Here is a 15489-nt window from a genome sequence, read left to right on the forward strand (position 1 = left end):
TACCAAACCAAGTACAATCTGTACTGATGACCACTAACCTACCACACCAAGAACAATCTGTACTAGGATGACCACTAACCTACTACACCAAGTACAATCTGTACTGATGACCACTAACCTACCAAACCAAGTACAATCTGTACTGATGACCACTAACCTACCACACCAAATACAATCTGTACTGATGACCACTAACCTACCACACCAAGTACAATCTGTACTGATGACCACTAACCTACCACACCAAGTACAATCTGTACTGATGACCACTAACCTACCACACCAAGTACAATCTGTACTGATGACCACTAACCTACCACACCAAGTACAATCTGTACTGATGACCACTAACCTACCACACCAAATACAATCTGTACTGATGACCACTAACCTACCAAACCAAGTACAATCTGTACTGATGACCACTAACCTACCACACCAAATACAATCTGTACTGATGACCACTAACCTACCAAACCAAGTACAATCTGTACTGATGACCACTAACCTACCACACCAAGAACAATCTGTACTAGGATGACCACTAACCTACTACACCAAGTACAATCTGTACTGATGACCACTAACCTACCAAACCAAGTACAATCTGTACTGATGACCACTAACCTACCACACCAAATACAATCTGTACTGATGACCACTAACCTACCACACCAAGTACAATCTGTACTGATGACCACTAACCTACCACACCAAGTACAATCTGTACTGATGACCACTAACCTACCACACCAAGTACAATCTGTACTAGGATGACCACTAACCTACTACACCAAGTACAATCTGTACTGATGACCACTAACCTACCACACCAAGTACAATCTGTACTGATGACCACTAACCTACCACACCAAGTACAATCTGTACTGATGACCACTAACCCACCACACCAAGTACAATCAGTACTAGGATGACCACTAACCTACCACACCAAGTACAATCTATACTAGGATGGTCTATTAGGAGGGTCTGACATCATAAAATACCCTCATTTAACTGGTCCATTACTGAGGCTGTATAGCCATTTTTTTGTGTTCTAATAAAGTGTCCCATATGTTTAATTTGTCCTTTTCAATGTCACATACCTGCCATCATCTCAATATACTATACATCCTACAATGTACTATAATATACTTTTATATTTCTTTATCTTGCAAGACTATTATTAATACTCATCTGGATAATTCACTGTAGGTAGTTGAAAATGTCAGGATGTCACTCCTCCATTTAGCGGGGTTATTTTCCCATAATGCAACTGGTCAGCCAAGTTAATACGACAAGTTGACAGCGGTAAAACACGCTGTCGGAGCTCCGCGGTACGTAGAACATGTATACAGTAAGCCTGTGACATGTTCAAAATATAGACGTGAATAACAAAGTCAGTCGGGATCGGGATGTATTATTATTGAGAATTCCACTGTATCACATGCAGGAAATGATGCAAACATTGGTTTATAAACAAATCCCAAATGTTTATAAACAAATGCGTGCATGTGCACATGCATGCGTACATGCATGTGCACATGCACGTGCGCATGTGTCCTCTTTTTTGTAATTCAGAATATGATATGCCTACACTTTGTTCAATTCGACACACACACACACACGCACACGCACACGCACACGCACACGCACACGCACACGCACACGCACACGCACTCACAGCAGCAGCAGCAGCCGCCGCAGTAGGTGGCGGTACTGCGTCAACAAGCAGTGTGAAACAAACCTCCATCCAACAACACAAAGAAGAAGGACCAGGAAGTAGCTGCTAATGCCAAAGCTAACGTGTTGTTGTCACAGAGGGTTGTTGTTGTTGTGTTGGTACAGTAGTTGTGTGTGCGTGCGTGTGACCATGGTGTGCGTGTTGTTGACGTGTTGGTAGTTGTGTGTGCGTGTGTGCGTGTGTGTCACCATGGTGTGTGTGCGTGGTGGTGTTGTTGCGTGCGTGTTGTGTTTAGACGCTCTTCTTTGATGTTCCGCGCAGCGCATCTAAAAAGCATCGGCAAAGAGTGAGTCACACACACACACACACACACACACACACACACACACACACACACACACAGTCACGTTTTGATGAATTGAACAAGGTGGACCCTCTTGTAAACAAGTGTAATGCTTAATTTGGTCGTCCACTCAAAGTTAACAGTATTTGTATTGAGTTGTGCTTGAAATCATAACACACACACACACACACACACACACACACACACACACACACACACACGTTTTGATGAATTGAACAAGGTGGACCCTCTTGTAAACAAGTGTAATGCTTAATTGTGTCGTCCACTCAAAGTCAACAGTCAATGTATTGAGTTGTGCTTGAAATGTACTGTAATTCTGCAAACTGTTAATAACATTTCAATCAAACACACACACACACACACACACACACACACACTGTAGTACAAGTAGCTACAAAGGTTGCCTCTGAGATGTGGTGGTGGAGTGGAAGTAACACACACACACACACACACTCACCAATGTTTTTGTTGACATCAGCAGCCTGTGAGCTAACAGGCTAACTGCTATAGCCAGTAGGGTGACCTGAATTATTGATTCATTATTGATTGATTGTTATAATGTTATAAACAGTTTGTAGAATGACTACAGTTCATGAAAGTACAGGTCAATACAGAGATGACAGCATGTAAGGGTGGATTGATTGATTGATTGATTGATTTAATTATTTATTTTGATTGATTGAAGTATTTATTAACAGTTTGCAGAATTAGAGAACGAGTGGACGACCAAACGGACCTGTACGGCCCGGGTCCATTTGGTCTCATGTCACGCTCTCTCAAGAGTTACATTTTCCTTAAACTTCTGCATTACTTAACTTACAAGAAGTTTACACATGAATTGAGAATGTAGCTATAATAATTGTTATTTTGTCCTACAATTGTCCTTAATTTATCGTTCACATCTTATTACAGCACTATAATTGCATTGTATGTAGTCATAGCACGTCATAGTACATATGTATAGCATAGTGGTATATATGTATAGTTTATAGTTTCATTATATAGATATTCCACTGTTACTTTCTTAGCTTACGCATGTTTCATGATAAATGTTTTTATGTGATGTATTCCCATGCTTTTTGCTGTCTGTCTGTCTGTCTGTCTGTCTGTCTGTCTGTCTGTCTGTCTGTCTGTCATGTTGTTTTACTGCACGACGACTCTGAGGGTTCCTTGTTGTACTTTGCGACGTCCACAGGCACTTTGGCCGCACGATGGACGAGCTGGTCCACGACCTTGTGTCGGCGCTGGAGGAGAGCTCTGAGCAGGCTGCGCGAGGAGGGGGAGGGGGAGGGGGGGACCACCACCACCACCACCACCACGCCCCCCCCGGAGGGCCCGCGGACCACCTGGGGTACCTGCTGAAGAGGCAGGCCCGCAAGAGGCGCGGACGCAAGCGCCGCAACGACAACAACAACCCCCCCCATCACCCCCCCACGCCCTGGGAGGGGGGGGTGGGGGCCGCCGGTGGGGAGGGGGGGCCGGCGGGGGGGCACCTCAGCGAGGGTTCCGAGTCCAGCGCCGAGGAGCACAAGGTCAGTATAAATTAAAGCCCAACGTGGTTCCCCTCAATGTTTTCTCATGTAGAGGACCCCCAAATGGAGACCCCCCCCCCCCCCCCCACATTTGAAAAGATATGCCAGGGACCCCCATGAGACGGCTCTAGTCGTCTATTTCTCAACCCGTTTAATTTCAAGATAATGATAACATAATGATAACAATCTAACCTTACATTAGCCATGGGGTATTATGTTTCGCCTCCGAAGCACGTTTCGTTTACGCCAATTTCTTGTCACATATTTGACACACTACTTGTTCTTTGTTGTCTTGGCATATTCTAAAATGCAACCACACTTTAGATTTCTTTTGTGGCGGCATGACTGCAGGCTGCAGCTGTTCTTGTTGACTTCCTTGTTACCACGAGTGAGGGGGAGCGGGGAGGCGGCGTTGCGAGGTGCTGCGAGGTGCGAGCATGGCTCGTGGACCAAAAGCGGCCGCTCTTTTTTTTATGACTATTCGATTTAAAATTTAAAAATCAATTCCCGTGCTTATCGATTGAACATCGATTAATCGATTTTTTTAGGTCAGCCCTACTACACAGTGATATCACTGAGGACGCGCTATAGAGCGGGGCAGTCCCTCCCCCTTTCAGAACAACGAACGGCCCAGGAAATGAAACCCCATGCATTCTCCCATCGGCACTTTCTTATTTAATTTATTTAAAGACGGTTACGCCGCGGACAAAGCCAACTCGGATCGTGACAAATCATGACAATGAACACAATGTTTTGGGGCCGATCAAATCATTAGAAAGAAGAAAAGAAAGTCAGGAGACAACACTATTTGTTTTGTTTTTCGTCTTATAAATTATTTGATCGGCCCCAAACATTGTGTTCATTGTCATGATTTGTCACGATCCGAGTTGGCTTTGTCCGTGGCGTAACCGTCTTTAAATAAATTAAATAAGAAAGTGCCGATGGGAGAATGCATGGGGCTTCATTTCCTGGGCCGTTCGTTGTTCTGAAAGGGGGAGGGACTGCCCCGCTCTATAGGACGTCTACACAGTGACGCGTTCTTTGTGCGCGTGGATTGGGTTCCCTAGGACGTGTGGAGCCGTGCTACGGACAGAAACGGTTTAACGGCGTTCTGGTTTCTCTCCCACCAGGACTACCGCGGCGGCGTCTCGGGCTCCAACAGCCACGCCCGGCGAGGCGACGACAACAACAACAGCGACTCTGACGACCATCATCATCATCATCATCATCAGCTGCAGCCGGGCCCCAAGCGCCGCGCCCCTCCCCCCATGAGCGGTGCCAACGAGGCCGGGGGGGGCGGCGGCAAGCGGCCCCTCCTCTGGCCCGACGAGCACCTCCCCCACCACCCCCCCCACCTGGCGGCGGAGGGGACGCGCAGCCTCCGGCGCCGTCGCAAGGTCAAGCGCATGGCCGTGGACCCCCCCGAGGAGGGGGTCGACGACGAGACCCTGCTGGGGCCCCCTCCTCCCGTCCCCCCCAAAGCCCCCCTCCTCCCCGTGGCCCTCGCGGACTGCAGAGGGGGGGCGGGGGGCACAGCCGAGGGCGTGGCCATGGAGCTCTGTGGAGGAGGAGGAGGAGGAGGTGAGGGCAGGCATTGTCTCGGAACATTTTGGGTTTTCTTTAGTGATGCACCGAATATTCGGCCAAACAGAAAATATTCGGCAGAAAATGGCTAAAAATTCAATTTCGGCCTTTTCGGTTTCGGCCCCGAATAGGCTGAAAATATACCACAGAATAGTGTATGCAATTAATGCATTCAAAAGAGCTGAATAAATGTATTATGGACCCATAATAGTGATTATTATTTAAGTTAAGTTTAGCGGAATAATGTATTTTTCCGTAAATCAGGTAGCTTTAAGGTACGGGCCATGACAGCAATGGTAGGAAAAAATATATAATATTAATCATATCCGGATATTCAGTGTTTGGTTTTCGGGCCAACTGTTTCCTATATTCGGTATTCGGTTTCGTCCAAGAATTTCCCTTTCGGTGCATCCCTAGTTTTTGTGTGTGTTTTTAGCGCAGTGGTTCCCAAACCTTTTCATGTCAAGGTCGACATGTCAAGGTCCAAACTATCATGCAGCTGGGGACCCCCTGGAACTCCCTCAAGGACCCCTGGGAACCAATGTGCTATACAAATGAAGGTTGACTTGACTTGACTTGATTTTATTTGATAGTGACAGTCCTAGTCCATGGAGGAGGAGGAGGAGGGGGGAAGAAGCGTTTAAAGAAGAGGAAGATGGCGTCTCACAGGCTGATGGAGGCGACGGACGAAGGTGTGGTGGTGGAGAGCAGCGAGGACCCCCTCCTCCTCTGCCAAGAGAAGATGGAGGACCCCCTCCTCTGCCCAGACAAGATGGAGCTGGTGGAGGAGGGTCCCGAGAGGGGCTCAGACGAGGACATGAGTGACAGGTGCTTTTTTTCTTCATATCTATCTTACTCCTAAAAGGCCTGGTTGGTCATAGTCCGGTTTAAAGGCGCAGTGAAATGAAAAAGACGTTTTTCACACTTTTAGACCATATCCGTGGTCATCATATGGGCATACCTAACAATGGATGCCAAAAAAATGGGAAAATTCTCATTTCTGTGTGTTTTTATATCAAAGGTCCATAAAAACGATTGTATTATTTATTTATTAAAACGAAAACGTGCTGCGTGATGACGTGTAGAGATACACATCGATAAAGGCCAATAAAAATGAAGCTCACCTGTTTAATTCCCCATGTCTGCGCATCCATGCAACACAGCTGCTTCTGATTACAGATTACTCCGTTTTTATTTCCATTCAAGATAACATTCAGACAGTGTATTACTCTGTTTCAACTTAATCATCACGCTAAAATATGTTTCTGAAAACATTATAGGGTAGAAATAAGCCACATAACAGTAAACTGGTTGTGCTGGGCGACCGTCTGATTTGTAAACAAACACATACCACGCTGTAGCGCATAGCATAGCTACCGTCCCTAGCTACCGTCCCATCGCCTGATTGGTTCAGAAACTTCAGACCGGTGTTTCATGTGGAAACACCATTTTCATATTGTTCACCATTTCCGTTTCACTGCGCCTTTAACCCATTCTGACCTGAGATCAGATTCATACGAGGTTTCCACTGGACACACACTGGTCTGATGAACCCATTCTGACCTGAGATCAGATTCTAAAAATGTCAGTCGCTCTTCGATTTTTCAAAAATATCAGACCTACAAGCTCATAGCGCGCCACTCGGTGGCGCGCTATGAGCTTGTAGATCTGCTATTTTTCAATAGCTAAAGCATAACATGATGCTAACACCAAAACGGGTTCCCGGTCAGAATGGGTTAAGGTAACCTGGCCTCACCAGGCTTTATTTCCACCACCTCGGAGGAAAGCCTGCAGGTCTCTGTTTCAAAAGTCTGTATGATCCTGTCGGGAGCGGATGATATATCGTTACGTCATGTTGTGTAGTATTGTTTTGTAGTCGCCAGACAGGAACAACAGGCGGCGGAACAACTTCCTTTTCCCTCTCAATAAAAGCTCTCGTATCCTGTAGCTTTTATTGAGAGGGAAAAGGAAGTTGCTCGACAGAGGGTTGATAAGAAGAACATTAAAACAGTAGAACATGCTCGACAGAGGCCTCGATAAGGAACTGGTTGGAATAACGTGTTCCTTCCACGCGCTATACGTCCAACCAGGGAAACTCCCCCCTGTCAGGTGTAAAGGAGCAACTTGGGCACTCAGGCATGAAGGAAGCATGAGTTCAAGTCCGTTGCTCTCCCCTTGTCCCCCATATATGGGGACTAGGTTGGTCTCCCCTTGTCCCCCATATATGGGGACTAGGTTGGTCTCCCCTTGTCCCCCATATATGGGGACTAGGTTGGTGGAGGGTGTGTAGAGCCCAGGATCACATTAGATGATTGACACAGGCAGGGGTGAAAAATGGGTTACAAAATCGTGGGATAAAAAAAAAATATATAGAGGCCTCGATAAGAACATTAAAACAGTAGAACATGCTCGACAGCTCCATAAGCCTGATCGAGACTGTGCTCGTGGTCAATAAAACATTGCAGAGATCCATCCCTAATAACCGCCTGTCCTTCCTGTTGTTCTGGTCTTCTGTCCTGTTGTTCTCGTCTTCTGTCCTGTTGTTCTCGTCTTCTGTCCTGTTGTTCTCGTCTTCTGTCCTGTTGTTCTCGTCTTCTGTCCTGTTGTTCTCGTCTTCTGTCCTGTTGTTCTCGTCTTCTGTCCTGTTGTTCTCGTCTTCTCCTCGTCCAGCGAGACCTCCAGCGTGAGCAACAGCAGCGACGGAGGACTGTACACCAACGATGAGGGCAGACAAGGTATCGTAATCACTAACTCTTAACTCTTTAAGGTATCGTAATCACTAACTCTTAACTCTTTAAACTTAAACTCAGGATTAAACTGGGAGAAAATCTAAAAGTGATTGGATCAGACTCCCTTCGGATACGTGGCGAATGCATTCATTCCTTGCATTGTGCCTACACATGTGTAGACAGAGACATGTTGGTATGGAAACCTAAATGTAAAGGACAAAAACCACCTTGGTAGGATTGTGAGAACGGCTTCAAAGATTGCCGGAGTTAATTTCAGTAGTCTAGACCAAGTTTTTAAAAACCAGGTGCTTAAGAAAGCCACGTCCATTTGTACGGACATCTCCCGTCCCCTCAGCTCTGAGTTCAAGCTGCTTCCCTCTGGCATTCGCCTAAAAGTCCCAGGGGCCAAAAGCAACAGGTATAAGTTCTCCTTCGTGCCTGTAGCTATCAAGGCTCTAAATGCCGATAGAGGGAGGTAAATTGTATTTGTATTAATTGTATTCATTTTTTATACAACTTTCTGGAAAAGTTATGAATTATAATGTTACACTGATACCTTGAACTGCCATCCTGTTTTAAATGTTCTATGTGTATTATGTGCCTTTTTTACTGTGTTTTTGTGTTTCATGTTACCTGCCTGTGTTATGCCTTGCTGTAAACCAAATCGCCCCACGGGGACAAACAAATAAATTAACCTGAACCTGAGACATGTGTAGGCACAGTGTGTAGGCACAGTGCACTGAAGTTGTTTAATTCCCCCCCCAGGTGACGACGAGCAGAGCGACTGGTTCTACGATGGTGGCGATCCGGGGGGGCTGTGCGGGGGGGGTCCGGGGGGGTCGTGCGGGGGTCCCGGGCCGGCGTGCGGCGTGCCCGGGGTGGTCCCCTGGTGGGAGAGAGGAGGAGGGGAGGAGGAGGGGGACCTAGAGCTGGTGGACCCCGTGTTCAACAGCATTCTGACCGGATCCTTCCCCCTCATGAGCCCCTCGGCACAGAGAGGTAGGCTGCACGCAGGCACACACACACACGCACACACACGCACACACACACACACACACACACACACGCACACACACACACACGCATGCACAGCGCGCACGCACGGCACGCACCGCACACACACACACAGGGCACACTAGGCATGTGGAAAATAATCGATGCGTATCTATCGATGCGACTGCATCGGTTCAGTCACTGCGTATCGGATACAATTGACGGGTGACATCATTCTCGATGCATCGTTGGCGGAGTGCCGGCATCGGTAAAAATCCATGGTTGCACCGGTTTCTTCATGTTGTATTTCACACTATTCTGTGTTTTTCCGAGGCGCGTTGAACGCACCATCAGGAAAGGAAGGAAAAAAAAGGTCTCTCGCAGCGCTCTGCAGAGTGCAGACAGTGCACACACAGTCAGTGAACATATGGTTTTAACCCTGTGAGAACCACTGATATCGAAACATGAGGTTTAACCCTGTGAGAACCACTGATATAAAAATATAGGGTTTTAACCCTGTGAGAACCAATGATATAGAAACATGAGGTTTTAACCCTGTGAGAACCACTGATATAGAAACATGAGGTTTAACCCTGTGAGAACCACTGATATAGAAACATGAGGTTATGTTTGATCTGCTATGTGTTGACTCTGTGTCCTCAGGGTTCCAGAGAGCTTGTAGATCTGCTATGTGTTGACTCTGTGTCCTCAGGGTTCCACAGAGCTTGTAGATCTGCTATGTGTTGACTCTGTGTCCTCCAGGGCTCCATAGAGCTTGTAGATCTGCTATGTGTTGACTCTGTGTCCTCCAGGGCTCCAGAGAGCTTGTAGATCTGCTATGTGTTGACTCTGTGTCCTCCAGGGCTCCAGAGAGCTTGTAGATCTGCTATGTGTTGACTCTGTGTCCTCCAGGGCTCCAGAGAGCTTGTAGATCTGCTATGTGTTGACTCTGTGTCCTCCAGGGCTCCAGAGAGCTTGTAGATCTGCTATGTGTTGACTCTGTGTCCTCCAGGGCTCCAGAGAGCTTGTAGATCTGCTATGTGTTGACTCTGTGTCCTCCAGGGTTCCACAGAGCTTGTAGATCTGCTATGTGTTGACTCTATGTCCTCCAGGGTTCCATAGAGCTTGTAGATCTGCTATGTGTTGACTCTATGTCCTCAGGGTTCCACAGAGCTTGTAGATCTGCTATGTGTTGACTCTGTGTCCTCAGGGTTCCACAGAGCTTGTAGATCTGCTATGTGTTGACTCTGTGTCCTCAGGGTTCCACAGAGCTTGTAGATCTGCTATGTGTTGACTCTGTGTCCTCAGGGTTCCACAGAGCTTGTAGATCTGCTATGTGTTGACTCTGTGTCCTCAGGGTTCCATAGAGCTTGTAGATCTGCTATGTGTTGACTCTGTGTCCTCAGGGTTCCACAGAGCTTGTAGATCTGCTATGTGTTGACTCTGTGTCCTCAGGGTTCCAGAGAGCTTGTAGATCTGCTATGTGTTGACTCTGTGTCCTCAGGGTTCCATAGAGCTTGTAGATCTGCTATGTGTTGACTCTGTGTCCTCAGGGTTCCATAGAGCTTGTAGATCTGCTATGTGTTGACTCTGTGTCCTCAGGGTTCCATAGAGCTTGTAGATCTGCTATGTGTTGACTCTGTGTCCTCAGGGTTCCATAGAGCTTGTAGATCTGCTATGTGTTGACTCTGTGTCCTCAGGGTTCCATAGAGCTTGTAGATCTGCTATGTGTTGACTCTGTGTCCTCAGGGTTCCATAGAGCTTGTAGATCTGCTATGTGTTGACTCTGTGTCCTCAGGGTTCCATAGAGCTTGTAGATCTGCTATGTGTTGACTCTATGTCCTCCAGGGCTCCAGAGAGCTTGTAGATCTGCTATGTGTTGACTCTATGTCCTCAGGGTTCCATAGAGCTTGTAGATCTGCTATGTGTTGACTCTATGTCCTCCAGGGCTCCAGAGAGCTTGTAGATCTGCTATGTGTTGACTCTGTGTCCTCAGGGTTCCAGAGAGCTTGTAGATCTGCTATGTGTTGACTCTGTGTCCTCAGGGTTCCAGAGCAGACTGGGTCGTCTCCATGGGAACCAGCAGAACTCTGACGGGACCCTCCAGGGGTCCGCGGGACCCCCGGGCTTCAACGACAGACTGGGGCGACAGTCCCAGGACCCCCGAGAGTGAGTGGCACACACACACACACACACACACACACACACACAAATGGTGCAAATCTGTTTCTATGTCAGTGGTTCTCAAACTATTTCATGTCCCCAAGATTATATGTAAATGCCCGCTGACCCCCATCTGAAAATATGCGGTTCCAGGGACCCTCCTCCCCCCTCCCCCCCCCCCCCCAGAAGCAAATATTTGAGTTAAAAACGCCCTCTGTGTGAAAGCATGTATTCAAAGATTTGCGCCACATTTAAAAAAAAAATAGCCGATCTAACGAGCTTGTAGATCTGCTATTTTTCAACAGCTAAAACATAACATAATGCTCGAAGAAACACCAGAATGTCTTAATTACTCTCTTGATTACTCTCTCGTCTCCTTAATTACTCTCTTAATTACTCTCTCGTCTTCCCGACAGACCCTGGTTCAGTCCAGCCTCCAGGAGAGACCACGGGCAGGTGAGATGCACCTGGATTCATTCATTTGTTCTTTTGTTCGTTTGTTTGTTCGTTTGTTCGTTCGATCGTTTGTTCGTTCATTCGTTCGTTCGTTTGTTCGTTAATTTGTTCGTTTGTTCGTTTGTTCCTTATGGAGACACAACAAAACCAGAACCCACGACCCACCAGTGGGTCCTTATGGAGACACAACAAAACCAAGCAAAATATCCAACCTCCACAAACTATCCCTTTTAACCCGTCAACCAGATTCTACAAATATCTTCAGGCACTGGAGCAACTCGGACAGTTTAACCAGTTCTGGAGCACTCCGAGCACATCAACGGTTACATCAGGGATGTTCCCGATCCCACAATGTGTGTGTTCGCCGATGCCGAGTACATTGGATTAAAGCGCTATTTATATAAATGCACAGTTTAGCCATTTACCATTTATTTATCCTTCTCTCTCTGTATCTGTCTCTCTGTATCTCTCTCTCTGTCTCTCTCTCTCTCTCTCTCTCTCTCTCTCTGTCTCTGTCTCTCTCTCTCTCTCTGTCTCTCTCTCTCTCGGTGTCTCTCTCATTCAGTTGCACTGGGACTCACGGACAGACCGAGGCCACAGGAGAGGCTGCTCAATGAAGACAGCCAACAGGTGAGAGAGAGAGAGAGAGAGAGAGACCCCAGCGGTCAGTGTGTGTTTAGTCGACTAAATCTGCAGTTGATTTAGTCGACTGGAATGTATTTTGGTGGGCCTTGATGCCGTCGCAATGGGTAAAAAATAGCAGATCTGAAAATAGCAGATCTACAAGCTCACACTGCATTGCGCTGTGAGCTTGTAGATCTGCTATTTTTTAGCATGCAATAAAGTGTAAAATGACTTATACTGGATCTCTTTGTCCACTAGTCCCTTCCTAACATTTTAGTCTAGTTTTTATCTGTTGACAAAATTGTCAGTATATTTAGTCTTAGTTTTCATTTAGTTTTCATTTAGTTGACGAACATTTTTCGTCTTAGTCGACAAAGACAACACTGACGGTCACCTGTGTGTGTGTGTGTGTGTGTGTGCGCGTGCGCGTGCGTGTGTGTGTGTGTGTGTGTGTGTGTGTGTGTGTGTGTGTGTGTGTGTGTGTGTGTGTGTGTGTGTGTGTGTGTGTGTGTGTGTGTGTGTGTGTTGCAGACAGACCAGCGGTCATCTGGGCTCTCTGAGTACAGGTGACGTCAAGCGGAGACGGAAAGCTGTGACCCCAGCAGGTAAACTGACCTCTGACCTCTGACCTTTGACCTCACAATTATGAAGCTGTTACCCATAGTTGACGACGTTGTCAGTTTATTTTAGTCGCAGTTTTAGTCATCGTGGCTTAGTTTTAGGCATTTTGTTTTCGTCTGCGACCCAAAAGGGGTAATAAGTCGACGGAAGATTTCGTTTTTTTTCGTCATAGTTCAAATAACTAGCCCTTACCCGTTGTGACGGGCGCAGTACCCCCCCCCCCCCCCTTGTGGCCGGGGGGGGGTACTGTGCCCTGGGTGCGTTTTCGCTTTTTTTAAATACACTAATAAATTCATTACTAATTTATAATAATTTGTTAAATTGGAAAAAGGGCTTCGTTAAGACCTCCATGTTAATGCCTGTGTGAAAAGTGGGAGCGATTGGTGCAGGTGGTGAGGAGATATGGCGGTGTTTCTGACACAGACAGACAGACAGACAGACACACAGACACACAGACAGACATTGACTGAATTATAGTATGGTGATGATGATGATAACTGTTAACCCATTCTGGTGTTTTAAAGCATTATGTTGTCCTTTAGCTATTGACAAATATCAGACCTACAAGCTCGTAGCGCGCCACCGAGTGCCGCGCTACGAGCTTGTACGTCTGCTATTTTTTGAAAAATGGTGAAAATGTGGCCCATATTATGTTTGAATACTCGATGGGTGAGAACCCCTTTTTGTGTTTTAAACATTATGTTATAATTTAGCTATTGAAAAATAGCAGATCTACAAGCTCGTAGCGCGCCACCGAGTGGCGCGCTACGAGCTTGTAGGTCTGCTATTTTTGAAAGAAAATCGTAAAAATGTGGCGCAAATCTTTTGAATATAATAATTCTTTCAAAGTGAATGTTTTTGTAACTCGGGGTCTAAATGTTGTTAATCTCCGTCTCTCACCACCAGGGGGAGTGCCGGTGCCGCTGTCGGAGAGCGCGGCGGCCCCGCCCCCTCCCATCCCGGACAGCAACTTGGGCAGCCGCATGCTGCAAAACATGGGCTGGAGTCCCGGGACGGGCCTGGGGCCCGACGGCCGCGGCATCACCGAGCCCATCCGGGCCGCCGTGAGACCCAAGGGGGCCGGACTGGGCTTCAACTAGCTCTGGGGAGGGGGGGGAGGGGGAGGGGGAGGGGGGGGAGGAGGAGTTGGACCCAGAACCTGGATGCGTAAACCAGCGATTATAGGGCTGGAAGGTATCTGCGCCAAACCCACAGCGGTGCCAAAACCGAGGACGAAGGGGCTGGACAATGTCCTCCATGTTGGACCAGGGCTGGTCCTCCATGTTGGACCAGGGCTGGTCAGAGACAATGTCCTCCATGTTGGACCAGGGCTGGTCAGAGACAATGTCCTCCATGTTGGACCAGGGCTGGTCAGAGACAATGTCCTCCATGTTGGACCAGGGCTGGTCCAACATATCAAACAAATCGACCCTAACTACAATACGATACGATAGAGCTGTGCTGATCTGAAAGTGACTATAGAACTGACTATACAGTAACGTGAACATGACTGAAGACATGATGTTTACTGTCATTAGAGTAAGCTTACATTTCATATCACAAACACCATGTGGTGAAAACGGTAATTGTAAGCAGAAAAATAAATCATTTTTTTTTTTTGGTGGGGGATTATAAATTATATTTCAAATCGATTTTTTTTAACACCCCAATAGAGCGTCGCAGTCCCTCCCCCTTTCAGAAAAACGAGTGGCCCAGGAAATAAAAACCCAATGCATTCTCCCATCGGCACTTATAGGCATTTAATTTATTTAAAGACTCGGATCGTGACAAATCATGACAATGAACACAATGTTTTGGGCCGATCAAACAATTTATAAGACGAAAAACAAAACAAATAATGTTTGAATCCTGACTTTCTTTTCTTCTTTCTAATGATTTGATCGGCCCCAAAACATTGTGTTCATTGTCATGATTTGTCACGATCCGAGTTGGCTTTGTCCGCGGCGTAACCGTCTTTAAATAAATTAAATGCCTATAAGTGCCGATGGGAGAATGCATTGTGTTTTGATTTCCTGGGCCACTCGTTTTTCTGAAAGGGGGAGGGACTGCGGCGCTCTATTACTTGACCACAAAGTGACGGTTGCTCAGACAGTCGACATTTGTACTTCAGTTACACTTACTGGAGTACTTTTTAAAGGTACTCAAGTATAGTTTTAAGCTCAACGCCACTGCTCTCCAGAAATGTGTAGAAATGTTGCCTCAAACGGTTAAAAAATAAAAATATCCGTTTCATTTCATTTAATTTTTTTATTTAGTTTTGGTCTTTTGAGTCGCGTTCCTAGACGAGGTCAATATGTCAGGGTTTACACACGCTTATGAAATATCTGGACGTATTTTAACATTTGAAAATAATAATAATAATAATAATAATACAATACAGTCCTGTAAAAAAGTGTTGGAATTCATCAAGGGTCCTGGGATTTAACGTGTTAATGTGTTCCGGTCCGCGGGGAATATAACAGATCTACAAGCTCACAACGTGCTGCAGCGTGGTTGCATTTGGAATCGAATATAATTCTAGCATTCTTTATTCTATGCTTTATTGACGCTACACTGCCTGTTTTTGGGCATTGTTGCACACAGGAGGAAGAGACTCATCATTGTTGAGATTGAGATATATATATATATATATACCGTATATTACCAAATAACAGCCCATGCTCAAATAGCCGCCCACTACCTAATAACGGCCCAGGTTCTGACACCATTTTGCGTAAT

The 15489-nt window shown here is 46.4% G+C and overlaps 1 protein-coding gene across 2 annotated transcripts; it reads left to right on the top strand.

Moving 5' to 3' along the window:
* Nucleotides 1-1783: 1783 nt before the first annotated feature.
* gpatch2 (G patch domain containing 2) lies at nt 1784-13856 on the top strand. 2 transcript variants are annotated; one of them, XR_013965822.1, is made up of 11 exons: nt 1784-2030; nt 3244-3580; nt 4711-5161; nt 5758-5992; nt 7835-7899; nt 8659-8892; nt 10945-11055; nt 11466-11505; nt 12071-12135; nt 12661-12734; nt 13657-13712. XR_013965822.1 is itself a non-coding variant. In XM_080790243.1 (11 exons), the coding sequence occupies exons 1-11, from the start codon at nt 1993-1995 to the stop codon at nt 13848-13850; spliced, it is 1857 nt and encodes a 618-aa protein (XP_080646369.1). In that variant the 5' UTR covers nt 1784-1992; the 3' UTR covers nt 13851-13856. The 2 variants fall into 2 exon arrangements, 1 of the variants encoding a protein (XP_080646369.1); XM_080790243.1 differs by having other exon boundaries at nt 10932-11055; nt 13657-13856.
* The last annotated feature ends 1633 nt before the right edge of the window (nt 13857-15489 follow it).

Source organism: Protomyctophum bolini (assembly GCF_963924005.1).
Source record: "Protomyctophum bolini genome assembly, chromosome: 19".
Classification (NCBI taxonomy): domain Eukaryota; kingdom Metazoa; phylum Chordata; class Actinopteri; order Myctophiformes; family Myctophidae; genus Protomyctophum; species Protomyctophum bolini.